General features: G+C 45.0%; 1 protein-coding gene across 1 annotated transcript; it reads left to right on the top strand.

The window, feature by feature from the left end:
* Positions 1-1,347: 1,347 nt before the first annotated feature.
* Positions 1,348-15,543, top strand: galr1b (galanin receptor 1b). Its single transcript, XM_074657103.1, has 3 exons — positions 1,348-2,927; positions 5,229-5,294; positions 13,767-15,543. The coding sequence occupies exons 1-3, from the start codon at positions 2,226-2,228 to the stop codon at positions 14,139-14,141; spliced, it is 1,143 nt and encodes a 380-aa protein (XP_074513204.1). The 5' UTR covers positions 1,348-2,225; the 3' UTR covers positions 14,142-15,543.
* The last annotated feature ends 202 nt before the right edge of the window (positions 15,544-15,745 follow it).

Genomic DNA, 15,745 nt, shown 5'->3' with positions numbered 1-15,745 from the left:
ACAAGAAGCCAAATAAGACTCAACATTTGGAGATAAACATCTCACTTCTACGTCAGAATGAAAGTCTGCAATCTAAACCTCACAATCCTTCATCAATAACGACACACAAGAACCATTTTAATGACTCTCAGAAAGCAGCAACACACTGATGTATGAACTCTGCTGCCTTTAGTACTTTGTGTACCTTTTTATTGTTCTGTGCAGTACAATCATACATAATACAATACATACATTATACAATACATACGTAATACAAAACATACATAATACAATACATACGTAATACAAAACATACATAATACAATACATACATAATACAATACATACATAATACAATACATACGTAATACAAAACATACATAATACAATACATACGTAATACAATACATACATAATACAATACATACATAATACAATACATACATAATACAATACATACGTAATACAATACATACGTAATACAATACATACATAATACAATACATACGTAATACAATACATACATAATACAATACATACATAATACAATACATACGTAATACAATACATACGTAATACAATACATACATAATACAATACATACGTAATACAATACATACATAATACAATACATACATAATACAATACATACGTAATACAATACATACGTAATACAAAACATACATAATACAATACATACGTAATACAATACATACATAATACAATACATACGTAATACAAAACATACATAATACAATACATATGTAATACAATACATACATAATACAATACATACATAATACAATACATACGTAATACAATACATACATAATACAATACATACATAATACAATACATACGTAATACAAAACATACATAATACAATACATACGTAATACAATACATACATAATACAATACATACATAATACAATACATACATAATACAATACATACGTAATACAATACATACATAATACAATACATACGTAATACAATACATACGTAATACAATACATACGTAATACAATACATACATAATACAATACATACATAATACAATGACAGATTGTGTGGTTCTCATGTTCTGGTTCCTCATTTAAATCTGAGAGTCAATAAAGTGGTTTTACTTTGAAATCCCCTGACAGGAAATAGATCACAGTGTTTCAGCCAACTCTGTCTCAACTGTCTCCAGCAGTCTGCAGAGTCCAGACTCCGCTGCTGTGCGTCTTTGAACTGGATCATGGAACTGGTCTTTCAGTCAGTCTGCCGCGGTCTCCTCCAGCTCCTCCACCCTCTGCTCTAACCCTCCAGCTCCTCCACCCTCTGCTCTAAGCCTCCAGCTCCTCCACCCACTGCTCTGCTCTAACCCTCCTGCTCCTCCACCCTCTGCTCTGCTCTAACCCTCCTGCTCCTCCACCCTCTGCTCTGCTCTAACCCTCCAGCTCCTCCACCCTCTGCTCTGCTCTAACCCTCCAGCTCCTCCACCCTCTGCTCTGCTCTAACCCTCCTGCTCCTCCACCCTCTGCTCTAACCCTCCAGCTCCTCCACCCTCTGCTCGGCTCTAACCCTCCAGCTCCTCCACCGTCTGCTCTAACCCTCCAGCTCCTCCACCCACTGCTCTGCTCTAACCCTCCAGCTCCTCCACCCTCTGCTCGGCTCTAACCCTCCAGCTCCTCCACCGTCTGCTCTAACCCTCCAGCTCCTCCACCCACTGCTCTGCTCTAACCCTCCAGCTCCTCCACCCTCTGCTCGGCTCTAACCCTCCAGCTCCTCCACCCTCTGCTCTGCTCTAACCCTCCAGCTCCTCCACCCTCTGCTCGGCTCTAACCCTCCAGCTCCTCCACCCTCTGCTCGGCTCTAACCCTCCAGCTCCTCCACCCTCTGCTTTAACCCTCCAGCTCCTCCACCCTCTGCTCGGCTCTAACCCTCCAGCTCCTCCACCCTCTGCTTTAACCCTCCAGCTCCTCCACCCTCGGCTCTAACCCTCCAGCTCCTCCACCTTCTGCTCGGCTCTAACCCTCCAGCTCCTCCACCCTCGGCTCTAACCCTCCAGCTCCTCCACCCTCTGCTTTAACCCTCCAGCTCCTCCACCCTCTGCTCGGCTCTAACCCTCCAGCTCCTCCACCCTCTGCTCTAACCCTCCAGCTCCTCCACCCTCTGCTCTAACCCTCTAGCTCCTCCACCCTCTGCTCGGCTCTAACCCTCCAGCTCCTCCACCCTCGGCTCTAACCCTCCAGCTCCAACATGCTGCTGCCGGGAAACGACTCCTCCGGCTGGGCTGAACTCCCGGAGTCCAACCGGTCTGAGGCGGCAGGCGGTGGGTCCGGACCCGGACCGGAGGCGGTGGTCGTGCCGGTGGTGTTCGGGCTGATCTTTGTGGTGGGGGTGGTGGGGAACTCTCTGGTGATGGTGGTGATCGGGAAAGTGAAGTACAGCGTTGGAGGAGGAGGAGGAGGAAGAGGAGGAGGGAGGCGCTCCGGCAGCCAGACCAACATCTTCATCCTGAACCTGAGCCTGGCGGACCTCCTCTTCCTCATCTTCTGCGTCCCCTTCCAGGCCACCATCTACTCTCTGCCGGACTGGGTGTTCGGAGCTTTCCTCTGCAGGTTCGGACACTACTTCTCCTCCGTCAGCATGCTGGTGAGCATCTTCACGCTGGTGCTCGTGTCCGTGGACCGCTACATCGCCGTGGTGCGCTCCAAGAACTCTCCGTGCGTCCGGAACCGCAGGAACGCGCTGGCCGGGGTGTGCGCCATCTGGGCGCTGTCCCTGCTGGTCTCGGTGCCGGTGGCCCAGCATCAGGTCCTCACCGACCACCCCAGCGCCCCCAACAGAACCTTCTGCTGGGAGCAGTGGTCCGGAGCCTCCAGACACACCTACAAGGTGACCGTCCTGCTGCTCGGATACCTGCTGCCGCTGCTGCTCATCAGCTGCTGCTACTCCAAGGTCAGTTACACCAAGGTCAAAGGTCAGTTACACCAAGGTCAGTTACACCAAGGTCAAAGGTCAGTTACACCAAGGTCAGTTAAACCAAGGTCAGTTAACAACAGGCTCATGTAACAGGATCGTGTTGGACTTGCAGCTGCTGTAAAACACGGACTGATAACAGAATAACAGAGCAGAGGGACCAAAGGGCGCACACGGAGTCCTGATGCTCATAAAACCTGTGCGTATAAACCTGCTGCAGGCGCGCGGAGACCAACACTGACACACCGGTGGGAAGTTTCAAAATAAACTTACTATGCTTGTTACTTATAAAGTGATTCAAGAGTTGTACAGGTTCATATATATGTATATATATATATATATAATATACTGTATATACTGCATATCCAGACTGAAAGCTGTGTACACAGTGAGTAGTGAGTTTTTATTATGTAGATGTAAGTAGGTTAGTTTTCGTGTAGAGCTCGGTGTTATCGGTGTTATCGGTGTTATCGGTGTTATCGGTGATATCGGTGATGATTGATTATCAGAAAACATTTTCAGAATACTCTTTTTTATTTTTTCTTGTACGTCTTTCTGACGGACAAATGATCAGAAGTATAACATATATATACAAATCGACAGAGACATTTGTGGTGCTGCTCGGCTCTGTCTCCCTGGCAACAAGGCTTTTTAGTTCCAGAAATAAAGGCTGCATCAGTTCTTCTTCTCTCTATGTGCTAGACTATCAGAATAAAAGTCTGATGAAGAGTCCTGTTCCTCAGTGCTTTCATTCTGAAAGGCATTCCTGACTTCCTGTGTGTCTCTAACTGTTGGACAATAACGCCCTCTGGACCTCTGTTCAGACAGACGCTGTCAGTCATCGTCTGTTATCGTCAGTTATCGTCTGTCATCGTCTGTTATCGTCAGTTATCGTCAGTCATCGTCTGTTATCGTCAGTCATCGTCTGTTATCGTCAGTTATCGTCATTTGGTGTCAGTCATCGTCTGTTATCGTCAGTCATCGTCTGTTATCGTCAGTTGGTGTCAGTCATCATCAGTTATCGTCAGTTATCGTCAGTCATCGTCTGTTATCATCAGTTATCATCAGTTATCATCAGTTATCGTCAGTTGGTGTCAGTCATCTTCTGTTATCGTCAGTTATCGTCTGTTATCGTCAGTTATCGTCTGTTGGTGTCAGTCATCGTCTGTTATCGTCTGTTATCGTCTGTCATCGTCAGTCATCGTCAGTTTTTGTCAGTTTTTGTCAGTCATCGTCTGTTATCGTCAGTTATCGTCTGTTATCGTCAGTCATCGTCAGTTATCGTCAGTTATCGTCTGTCATCGTCAGTTGGTGTCAGTCATCTTCTGTTATCGTCAGTTATCGTCTGTTATCGTCAGTTATCGTCTGTTGGTGTCAGTCATCGTCTGTTATCGTCTGTTATCGTCTGTCATCGTCAGTCATCGTCAGTTTTTGTCAGTTTTTGTCAGTCATCGTCTGTTATCGTCAGTTATCGTCTGTTATCGTCAGTCATCGTCAGTTATCGTCAGTTATCGTCTGTCATCGTCAGTTGGTGTCAGTCATCTTCTGTTATCGTCAGTTATCGTCTGTTATCGTCAGTTATCGTCTGTTGGTGTCAGTCATCGTCTGTTATCGTCTGTTATCGTCTGTCATCGTCAGTCATCGTCAGTTTTTGTCAGTTTTTGTCAGTCATCGTCTGTTATCGTCAGTTATCGTCTGTCATCGTCTGTTATCGTCAGTTATCGTCAGTTATCGTCTGTCATCGTCAGTCATCGTCAGTTTTTGTCAGTCATCGTCTGTTATCGTCAGTCATCGTCTGTTATCGTCAGTCATCGTCTGTTATCGTCAGTTATCGTCTGTTATCGTCAGTTATCGACTGTTATCGTCAGTCATCGTCTGTTATCGTCATTTGGTGTCAGTCATCGTCTGTTATCGTCAGTCATCGTCTGTTATCGTCAGTTGGTGTCAGTCATCATCAGTTATCGTCAGTTATCGTCAGTCATCGTCTGTTATCATCAGTTATCATCAGTTATCATCAGTTATCGTCAGTTGGTGTCAGTCATCTTCTGTTATCGTCAGTTATCGTCTGTTATCGTCAGTTTTTGTCAGTCATCGTCAGTTGGTGTCAGTTATTGTCAGCTATCGTCAGTCATCGTCTGTTATCGTCAGTTGGTGTCAGTCATCTTCTGTTATCGTCAGTCATCGTCTGTTATCGTCAGTTATCGTCAGTTGGTGTCAGTCATCGTCAGTTGGTGTCAGTTATTGTCAGTTATTCACTCTGTTGATTTGTATTTTTTTCAGGTTTTGTTTCATCTTCATAAAAAGATGAAGAACATGTCCAAGAAGTCTGAGCGCTCCAAAAGAAAGGTGCACTCTTCCTCCTCCTCTTCCTCAATATCCTCCTTCTCCTCTTCCTCTTCCTGCTGCTGTTTGTTGTTGTGCAGTGTCTGCTGTTGATGATGATGAAGATGATGATGATGATGAAGGTGATGATGATGATGATGATGATGATGATGAAGGCGATGATGATGATGATGATGATGATGATGATGATGATGATGATGACGATGATGAAGATGAAAGTGATGATGGTGATGATGATGATGATGAAGGTGATGATGATGATGATGATGATGAAGGTGATGATGATGATGATGATGATGATGATGACGATGATGAAGATGAAAGTGATGATGATGATGATGATGATGAAGGTGATGATGATGATGATGATGATGATGATGACGATGATGAAGATGAAAGTGATGATGATGATGATGATGATGATGAAGATGAAAGTGATGATGATGATGATGATGATGATGATGAAGGTGATGATGATGATGATGATGATGATGACGATGATGAAGATGAAAGTGATGATGATGATGATGATGATGATGAAGGTGATGATGATGATGATGATGATGATGATGATGATGATGATGATGATGATGACGATGATGAAGATGAAAGTGATGATGATGATGATGATGATGATGATGATGATGATGAAGGTGATGATGATGATGATGATGATGATGATGACGATGATGAAGATGAAAGTGATGATGGTGATGATGATGATGATGAAGGTGATGATGATGATGATGATGATGATGATGATGATGACGATGATGAAGATGAAAGTGATGATGGTGATGATGATGATGATGAAGGTGATGATGATGATGATGATGATGAAGGTGAGGACCTGTGAGGGGGTTTCTGAATGATTGAGTAATTGATCAAACAGCTGCTGCTCACAGGAAACATCCACACCCATCACAGCCAGCCCTCACTGAGTACTCTGAATCATAGTACTATGGACAGTCTGTACTCTGAATCGTAGTACTATGGACAGTCTGTACTCTGAATCGTAGTACTCTGGACGGTCTGTACTCTGAATCGTAGTACTCTGGACTGTCTGGACTCTGAATCGTAGTACTCTGGACTGTCTGGACTCTGAATCGTAGTACTATGGACAGTCTGTACTCTGAATCGTAGTACTCTGGACGGTCTGTACTCTGAATCATAGTACTCTGGACGGTCTTTACTCTGAATAATAGTACTCTGGACAGTCTTTACTCTGAATCGTTGTACTCTGGACAGTCTGTACTCTGAATAATAGTACTCTGGACAGTCTTTACTCTGAATCATAGTACTATGGACAGTCTGTACTCTGAATCATAGTACTCTGGACAGTCTTTACTCTGAATCGTTGTACTCTGGACAGTCTGTACTCTGAATCATAGTACTCTGGACAGTCTTTACTCTGAATAATAGTACTATGGACAGTCTGTACTCTGAATCGTAGTACTATGGACAGTCTGTACTCTGAATCGTAGTACTCTGGACTGTCTGGACTCTGAATCGTAGTACTCTGGACGGTCTGTACTCTGAATCGTAGTACTCTGGACGGTCTGTACTCTGCATCATAGTACTCTGGACAGTCTTTACTCTGAATAATAGTACTCTGGACAGTCTTTACTCTGAATCGTTGTACTCTGGACCGTCTGTACTCTGAATCGTAGTACTCTGGACAGTCTGTACTCTGAATCGTTGTACTCTGGACAGTCTTTACTCTGAATCGTTGTACTCTGGACCATCTGTACTCTGAATCGTAGTACTCTGGACAGTCTGTACTCTGAATCGTTGTACTCTGGACCATCTGTACTCTGAATCATAGTACTATGGACAGTCTGTACTCTGAATCGTAGTACTCTGGACAGTCTGGACTCTTAATCGTTGTACTCTGGACCATCTGTACTCTGAATCGTAGTACTCTGGACAGTCTGGACTCTTAATCGTAGTACTCTGGACAGTCTGTACTCTGAATAATAGTACTATGGACAGTCTGTACTCTGAATCGTAGTACTCTGGACGGTCCGTGCTCTGAATCGTAGTACTTTGGACAGTCTGTACTCTGAATCGTAGTACTCTGGACGGTCCGTGCTCTGAATCGTTGTACTCTGGACAGTCCGTGCTCTGAATCGTTGTACTCTGGACAGTCTGTACTCTGAATAATAGTACTCTGGACGGTCTGTACTCTGAATCGTAGTACTCTGGACAGTCTGTACTCTGAATCGTAGTACTCTGGACGGTCCGTGCTCTGAATCGTTGTACTCTGGACAGTCCGTGCTCTGAATCGTTGTACTCTGGACAGTCTGTACTCTGAATAATAGTACTCTGGACAGTCTGTACTCTGAATCGTAGTACTCTGGACGGTCCGTGCTCTGAATCGTTGTACTCTGGACAGTCCGTGCTCTGAATCGTTGTACTCTGTACAGTCTGTACTCTGAATAATAGTACTCTGGACGGTCTGTACTCTGAATCGTAGTACTCTGGACAGTCTGTACTCTGAATCGTAGTACTCTGGAAGGTCTGTACTCTGAATCGTAGTACTCTGGAAGGTCTGTACTCTGAATCGTAGTACTCTGGACGGTCTGTACTCTGAATCGTAGTACTCTGGACGGTCAGGCCACCCTGCTTGACAGTGTGCAGGCGTCCTGTAACAGCAGACCTCAGATCAGTTGGCAGCAGCTCCTCGGGTCAGTGGAGCAGGAACAAAGGCTGCTGGGTAAATATTTAGACAGCGGGACTAAGAATAGAGGAGATTCCGTAAGAGTCTGAAGACACATTAACGTCGGTAGCTCTTCGTCGTCCTCCAGCAGCGTCTCCTGACAGTCCTGATGACGGTCGTTATGGTTCTTTATGACGCTGCCACATCACGTAAAAACACCAAACTGATGCTGAAGGTGAGTCCAGGTACAGTCACATGAAATAACACGTTGATTTAGTGTCTAAACCTGTGAATTCATCATGTGGGACTTTATAAGAAGTAACTCCACACCATCAATATTTTACCCACTTTTATTTAGAAATATCCTGAAAGCAGCTGTAATATATTTTTACAAGGTCTGTCAAAATAACGCGTTAACGCAAATTTGTTTTAACGCCACTAATTTCTTTAACGCATTAACACAACTGGTGATTTTTAGGACTGAAACCTCTGAAGTGATGAACAGTTTATTTTTGTACTTCAGTCTGAAGTGTTGTCAGCGAACGCAGCACAAGTCTTTCTGCTCTCTGTTTGTAGTTCTGAAGTGGACGGACTCTCGTCCTCCTCGTCTCCTCCTTCCTCTGTTTGGTTTATGAACCTCTGAGTCATTCCTCGTCATCCATCAGACCACAGATCCACCAGCAGTTAAACCCGAGTCACACTTCCATATGACAGTATAGGAAGCAGGTGGCTCCACCCACTCCTATATGACAGTATTGGAGGCAGGTGGCTCCACCCACTCCCATATGACAGTATAGGAAGCAGGTGGCTCCACCCACTCCCATATGACAGTATAGGAAGCAGGTGGCTCCACCCACTCCTATATGACAGTATTGGAGGCAGGTGGCTCCACCCACTTCCATATGACAGTATAGGAAGCAGGTGGCTCCACCCACTCCTATATGACAGTATAGGAAGCAGGTGGCTCCACCCACTCCTATATGACAGTATTGGAGGCAGGTGGCTCCACCCACTCCCATATGACAGTATAGGAAGCAGGTGGCTCCACCCACTCCCATATGACAGTATAGGAAGCAGGTGGCTCCACCCACTCCTATATGACAGTATTGGAGGCAGGTGGCTCCACCCACTCCCATATGACAGTATAGGAAGCAGGTGGCTCCACCCACTCCCATATGACAGTATAGGAAGCAGGTGGCTCCACCCACTCCTATATGACAGTATAGGAAGCAGGTGGCTCCACCCACTCCTATATGAGAGTATTGGAGGCAGGTGGCTCCACCCACTCCTATATGACAGTATTGGAGGCAGGTGGCTCCACCCACTTCCATATGACAGTATAGGAAGCAGGTGGCTCCACCCACTCCTATATGACAGTATTGGAGGCAGGTGGCTCCACCCACTCCTATATGACAGTATTGGAGGCAGGTGGCTCCACCCACTTCCATATGACAGTATAGGAAGCAGGTGGCTCCACCCACTCCTTTATGACAGTATAGGAAGCAGGTGGCTCCACCCACTCCTATATGACAGTATAGGAAGCAGGTGGCTCCACCCACTCCTATATGACAGTATAGGAAGCAGGTGGCTCCACCCACTCCTATATGACAGTATTGGAGGCAGGTGGCTCCACCCACTCCCATATGACAGTATAGGAGGCAGGTGGCTTCACCCACTCCTATATGACAGTATTGGAGGCAGGTGGCTCCACCCACTCCCATATGACAGTATAGGAGGCAGTAATTTCGTGGTAAACCGAGTTGTTCATCATAGTTGCCATGTGCCTCTTGTCTGTGTTTTCTAGTATCTGTAACCTGTAGCCTGTAAACTGGCTTCTGGAATGGGTTACTTGCCTGTTTGAACCTCTACCTGCCTGCATCTTTGATTGGTTTGATTGTTTGGACTGCCTCCCCGGTTTTGACCCTTTCCTGCGTCATGATTCCTGTATATATACCTTCATGCCTTCCCTTGTTGCCCAGCTGGTTTTTATAGCGTTTCTTTTAAAGTGACGTAAACAGAGCGGTTGGAGGATTTGAGAGGTTTTGAGTGCTGAGAAACGTTTGTTTTGCTGCTGAGTGGAAGTTTGGAGCCTGAAGTCTCAGCTGTTTGTGTAGGAAGAAGAGTCTCTTTTTTAAACAGATTAAATATAAACGTGGACACAGACTGTGGATAAGTGGTGCAGTCGGGTCCAGAGTCTGTGGGTGGAAATGTGACGGTGTAAAAGTTGGATGTGGGGAGTTTAAGTCACAGTGAAGACAAAAGCAAACTCTTTTATTCCACAAATAGTCAAAGCTGTTTACGGACACAACCAATAAACTCACTGCCTGAAGCAAAGGTTCCAGGTTTCCTCATTCTTTATTTTATTATCATTATTCTAATGGAATTATTAAAAGTCACTTATTTTTAGCGTCTGACATGTTGGACAGAAGTTTACTGTATAGTTTTTCTAAAAATAAAAGTACACATTTAATGCCCAGAAAAGGATAGCAGCGTCCACCACAGTATTTTTGAATTATTATTGTCACACGGAGGAATTTTAACAATGAAACTGTGAAACTGCAGTGACACACTGTGTTTACTGATGTTGTGTTTTCATGAGAGCAGGCAGGAGAAGTCAAGGTATTTGTTAGAAAGGTCACACAGTTTAGACTTCATCCTCAGAAAAGAGGAAAACTTTGATCCTCGTTAGATTCCTGAGTGTAACCTGAAAAAATAAAACCTAAAAATAGGGACCTTTTGTCTGTATAATAGTGTGTAATGGTGAAGTGAGCTGAACTATATATCCTGTTTATGTTTGGTTTCACTTCATTTCTGTAAAATTCAACCTGCTGCGGAGACGTGATCCATCACAGAGTTTAGTCAATTGTTTGCACAAGTTACTTTATCATCGTGTGGTGAGGCTGAAATATTTAGAAAAAAGAAAACAGAAAGCTCATTTCTGTTCCTTTGATTTATAACGTGACAGTATAAAATGAATGTTGTCATTTTACTGGGGAATAGTTACGAATATTTGAGGAGTATTTGGGGAGTATCCAGGCAGTACTTTTGGATTATTCTGGCGGTATTTGGGTAGTATTCGGGCAAAATTTAGGGAGTGTCCGGGAAGTGTTTGGGGAGTATTTGGGGAGTAATCGGGCAGTGTTTGGGGAGTATTTGGGGAGTATTTGGGGAGTAATCGGGCAGTGTTTGGGGAGTATTTGGGGAGTATTCGGGCAGTGTTTGGGGAGTATTTGGGGAGTATTCGGGCAGTGTTTGGGCAGTATTTGGGGAGGATCCGGGTTGTATTTGGGGATTATCTGGGCGTTGTTTGGACAGTATTTAGGGAGGATCTCTGCAGTATTTGGGAAGTATCCGGGCAGTGTTTGGGGAGTATTCAGGCAGTGTTTGGGGAGTATTCGGGCAGTGTTTGGGGAGTATCCGGGCAGTGTTTGGGGAGTATCCGGGCAGTGTTTGGGGAGTATTCGGGCAGTGTTTGGGGAGTATTCAGGCAGTGTTTGGGGAGTATTCGGGCAGTGTTTGGGGAGTATCCGGGCAGTGTTTGGGGAGTATCCGGGCAGTGTTTGGGGAGTATTCGGGCAGTGTTTGGGGAGTGCCCGGGCAGTGTTTGGGCAGTATTTGGGGAGGATCCGGGTTGTATTTGGGGATTATCTGGGCGTTGTTTGGACAGTATTTAGGGAGGATCTCTGCAGTATTTGGGAAGTATCCGGGCAGTGTTTGGGGAGTATCCGGGCAGTGTTTGGGGAGTATTCGGGCAGTGTTTGGGGATTATCTGGGCATTGTTTGGACAGTATTTAGGGAGGATCTCTGCAGTATTTGGGAAGTATCCGGGCAGTGTTTGGGGAGTATTCAGGCAGTGTTTGGGGAGTATTCGGGCAGTGTTTGGGGAGTATCCGGGCAGTGTTTGGGGAGTATCCGGGCAGTGTTTGGGGAGTATTCGGGCAGTGTTTGGGGAGTATTCAGGCAGTGTTTGGGGAGTATTCGGGCAGTGTTTGGGGAGTATCCGGGCAGTGTTTGGGGAGTATCCGGGCAGTGTTTGGGGAGTATTCGGGCAGTGTTTGGGGAGTGCCCGGGCAGTGTTTGGGCAGTATTTGGGGAGGATCCGGGTTGTATTTGGGGATTATCTGGGCGTTGTTTGGACAGTATTTAGGGAGGATCTCTGCAGTATTTGGGAAGTATCCGGGCAGTGTTTGGGGAGTATTCAGGCAGTGTTTGGGGAGTATTCGGGCAGTGTTTGGGGAGTATCCGGGCAGTGTTTGGGGAGTATCCGGGCAGTGTTTGGGGAGTATTCGGGCAGTGTTTGGGGAGTATCCGGGCAGTGTTTGGGGAGTATCCGGGCAGTGTTTGGGGAGTATTCGGGCAGTGTTTGGGGATTATCTGGGCATTGTTTGGACAGTATTTAGGGAGGATCTCTGCAGTATTTGGGAAGTATCCGGGCAGTGTTTGGGGAGTATTCAGGCAGTGTTTGGGGAGTATTCGGGCAGTGTTTGGGGAGTATCCGGGCAGTGTTTGGGGAGTATCCGGGCAGTGTTTGGGGAGTATTCGGGCAGTGTTTGGGGAGTATTCAGGCAGTGTTTGGGGAGTATTCGGGCAGTGTTTGGGGAGTATTCGGGCAGTGTTTGGGGAGTATCCGGGCAGTGTTTGGGGAGTATCCGGGCAGTGTTTGGGGAGTATTCGGGCAGTGTTTGGGGAGTGCCCGGGCAGTGTTTGGGCAGTATTTGGGGAGGATCCGGGTTGTATTTGGGGATTATCTGGGCGTTGTTTGGACAGTATTTAGGGAGGATCTCTGCAGTATTTGGGAAGTATCCGGGCAGTGTTTGGGGAGTATTCGGGCAGTGTTTGGGGAGTATCCGGGCAGTGTTTGGGGAGTATCCGGGCAGTGTTTGGGGAGTATCCGGGCAGTGTTTGGGGAGTATTCAGGCAGTGTTTGGGGAGTATTCAGGCAGTATTTGGGGAGTATCCGGGCAGTGTTTGGGGAGTATTCAGGCAGTGTTTGGGGAGTATTCGGGCAGTGTTTGGGGAGTATCCGGGCAGTGTTTGGGGAGTATTCGGGCAGTGTTTGGGGAGTATCCGGGCAGTGTTTGGGGAGTATTCAGGCAGTGTTTGGGGAGTATTCGGGCAGTGTTTGGGGAGTATCCGGGCAGTATTTTGGGAGTATTCGGGCAGTGTTTGGGGAGTATTCGGGCAGTGTTTGGGGAGTATCCGGGCAGTGTTTGGGGAGTATCCGGGCAGTGTTTGGGGAGTATTCAGGCAGTGTTTGGGGAGTATTCGGGCAGTGTTTGGGGAGTATCCGGGCAGTATTTTGGGAGTATTCAGGCAGTGTTTGGGGAGTATTCGGGCAGTGTTTGGGGAGTATTCGGGCAGTGTTTGGGGAGTATCCGGGCAGTGTTTGGGGAGTATTCGGGCAGTGTTTGGGAGTATTCAGGCAGTGTTTGGGGAGTATTCGGGCAGTGTTTGGGGAGTATCCGGGCAGTGTTTGGGGAGTATTCAGGCAGTGTTTGGGGAGTATTCGGGCAGTGTTTGGGGAGTATTCAGGCAGTGTTTGGGGAGTATTCAGGCAGTGTTTGGGGAGTATTCAGGCAGTGTTTGGGGAGTATTCGGGCAGTGTTTGGGGAGTATTCAGGCAGTGTTTGGGGAGTATTCGGGCAGTGTTTGGGGAGTATTCAGGCAGTGTTTGGGGAGTATTCGGGCAGTGTTTGGGGAGTGCCTGGGCAGTGTTTGGGGAGTATCCTGGCTGTATTTGGGAAGTATCTGGGCAGTATTTAGGAAGTATCCAGGCTGCAGATTCGGACTGATCTTTCCTCTCTGTTGTATTGCAGACGGCTCAGACGGTCCTCCTGGTCGTCACTGCTTTCACCATCTGCTGGATGCCCCACCACATCATCGCCATGTGGGTGGAGTTCGGCACCTTTCCCCTGAATGACGCCTCCTTTGCCTTTCGTATCGTTTCTCACTGTCTATCTTACGGAAACTCCTGTGTCAACCCCGTCCTCTATGCCTTCCTGTCCGAGAACTTCCGTACGTCCTGCCGCCAGGTCTTCGCCTGTCGCTTCCTGTACCCGCCGCCACCCACGAGCAAGGTGGTTCGTTTCCGCATGGAGAACTTCTCCACCACGCACTCCACCACCAACATATTGATAACTGAGGAACGTGATCGGACACATAACAAGAACACGGTGATTTCCTGCAGTTGAAACAAAAGGGAGATCTATGTCTGAACAGATCAGAGGCTGATGGAGGAGTTTTCATTCGGTCACATGACAACATGACAGCATGTGATTGGCTGCTGTACCTGAGGACAGCCTGCACTCGTCTGGTTGTAGTAGAACAGAAAACGGAGGTTCATTATTGACAGAGTTACTAACTGAACAGAAAACTGCAGGACACATTGATTTGTGGACAGAGTCAGGATTTTAGAAATGAAAATATCAGCCCTGTTTTCAGTTTTGTGACTAAACAGATTTATTCTCTTTTGAGAAATGGAAAATCATAGCTGCATTATTATTATGGTTTTTATATAGTCAATTTGATCCACCCGTAAAGAAAAACATACCATGTGGGGGGTTTAGCATATGTTTTACTTTATTTGTTATATGTTTAGTATATTTTTATTATGTTTTATATTCAAATCTGTGTGTTTTCTGTATTTCACCTGCTGAAAGACAGATTTCTCACGTTGATGGTTTTCACTGGACAGAAACGGATTGCTCCGGTCACGAGTCCACGTTCCAAAGCACAACAGTTTTAATTTCAGTGTGTATTTTCTTTGTATTTTCTGGGCAGTGAGGGTCTAAAGACGTCCTGATAGACTACATCAATTTGAGTACATTTACACATTTAATAACAAGTATAGAGGACCAAACCTGACTGATTGCACATAAATACATCAATGATCAAGTTAATTATTAGTATAAAAAAGTATAATACATACAAAGAAATTAAAATACATCATTAAAATGCACAAGTTCAGTTTTAAATTGACATGTTTATTTTTATTATAAAAGTGAAAGTGTCACCTCATTTATTTCCATTATATTTATTCATTTTTATGTAATAATGATGATTTCACAGATATTTAATGATTTTATTCAGTTTTACTATTTCAGGGATAGAAACACTCGATCACAGACTGATCAATACGTTATCTAACTTCATAATAACCTTTCCAAAAATAATAATGGGAATTAGTTTAGTCGTCAGTCAGTGATGTGTTTGAAAACTACATGATAATAAATAAATATTTATCAGTTTAATTCACATTATATTAAATATTTATCTGTAACTGTGTCAATGAAATTATTTGAACTTCAGTTCTGATGAATGAATCTGTTCACTCAGGTTTTGTCATCCACAGTTAGTCCTCAATATTTTAATTAAAATATTAAATAAACTGCTTCATTCATCAGAAATTAGCACTTTAAACATGTATTTTTTTTTTAACAGATGGACGTTTTTGTATGAGTGATGATGAGAGAACAGGTTTAATTACTCCACATTACCACATATAGACTGTGATCTGTGTTTGAGTTTGTGTCTGATATCGGTACAGACGGCTTCTTTGTGAATAAAACATTAAATAACTGTATTTTCTTGTGATCAACTGATTTTTATATTGTTTTTTATATAATAAACACAGGGAGACACATGCATATAGAAATAGAATAGAATAGACCACCTGCAGGGCCAAAATATCTCTAGGATCTCACTGACATCAAGAGGACGTAACATCAGAACAACATGAAATATTAGCGCTATTTTTAATTTTTGCTGCAGTCATCAATCTAAACAGAGAGTACAG

This window comes from Sebastes fasciatus, chromosome 2 (assembly GCF_043250625.1).
Source record: "Sebastes fasciatus isolate fSebFas1 chromosome 2, fSebFas1.pri, whole genome shotgun sequence".
Classification (NCBI taxonomy): domain Eukaryota; kingdom Metazoa; phylum Chordata; class Actinopteri; order Perciformes; family Sebastidae; genus Sebastes; species Sebastes fasciatus.
The sequence above is the reverse complement of the archived record's forward strand: the minus strand, read 5'-3'. Positions and strand labels throughout refer to the sequence as shown.

What these genes read in the sequence shown, in the direction of transcription:
- galr1b (XM_074657103.1), top strand. Translation starts at nt 2,226, where the DNA reads ATGCTGCTGCCGGGAAACGACTCCTCCGGCTGGGCTGAACTCCCGGAG. An exon ending in TCAGCTGCTGCTACTCCAAG is followed by an intron (nt 2,928 to 5,228) that starts GTCAGTTACACC and finishes TATTTTTTTCAG; the next exon opens with GTTTTGTTTCATCTTCATAA. An exon ending in CTGAGCGCTCCAAAAGAAAG is followed by an intron (nt 5,295 to 13,766) that starts GTGCACTCTTCC and finishes GTTGTATTGCAG; the next exon opens with ACGGCTCAGACGGTCCTCCT.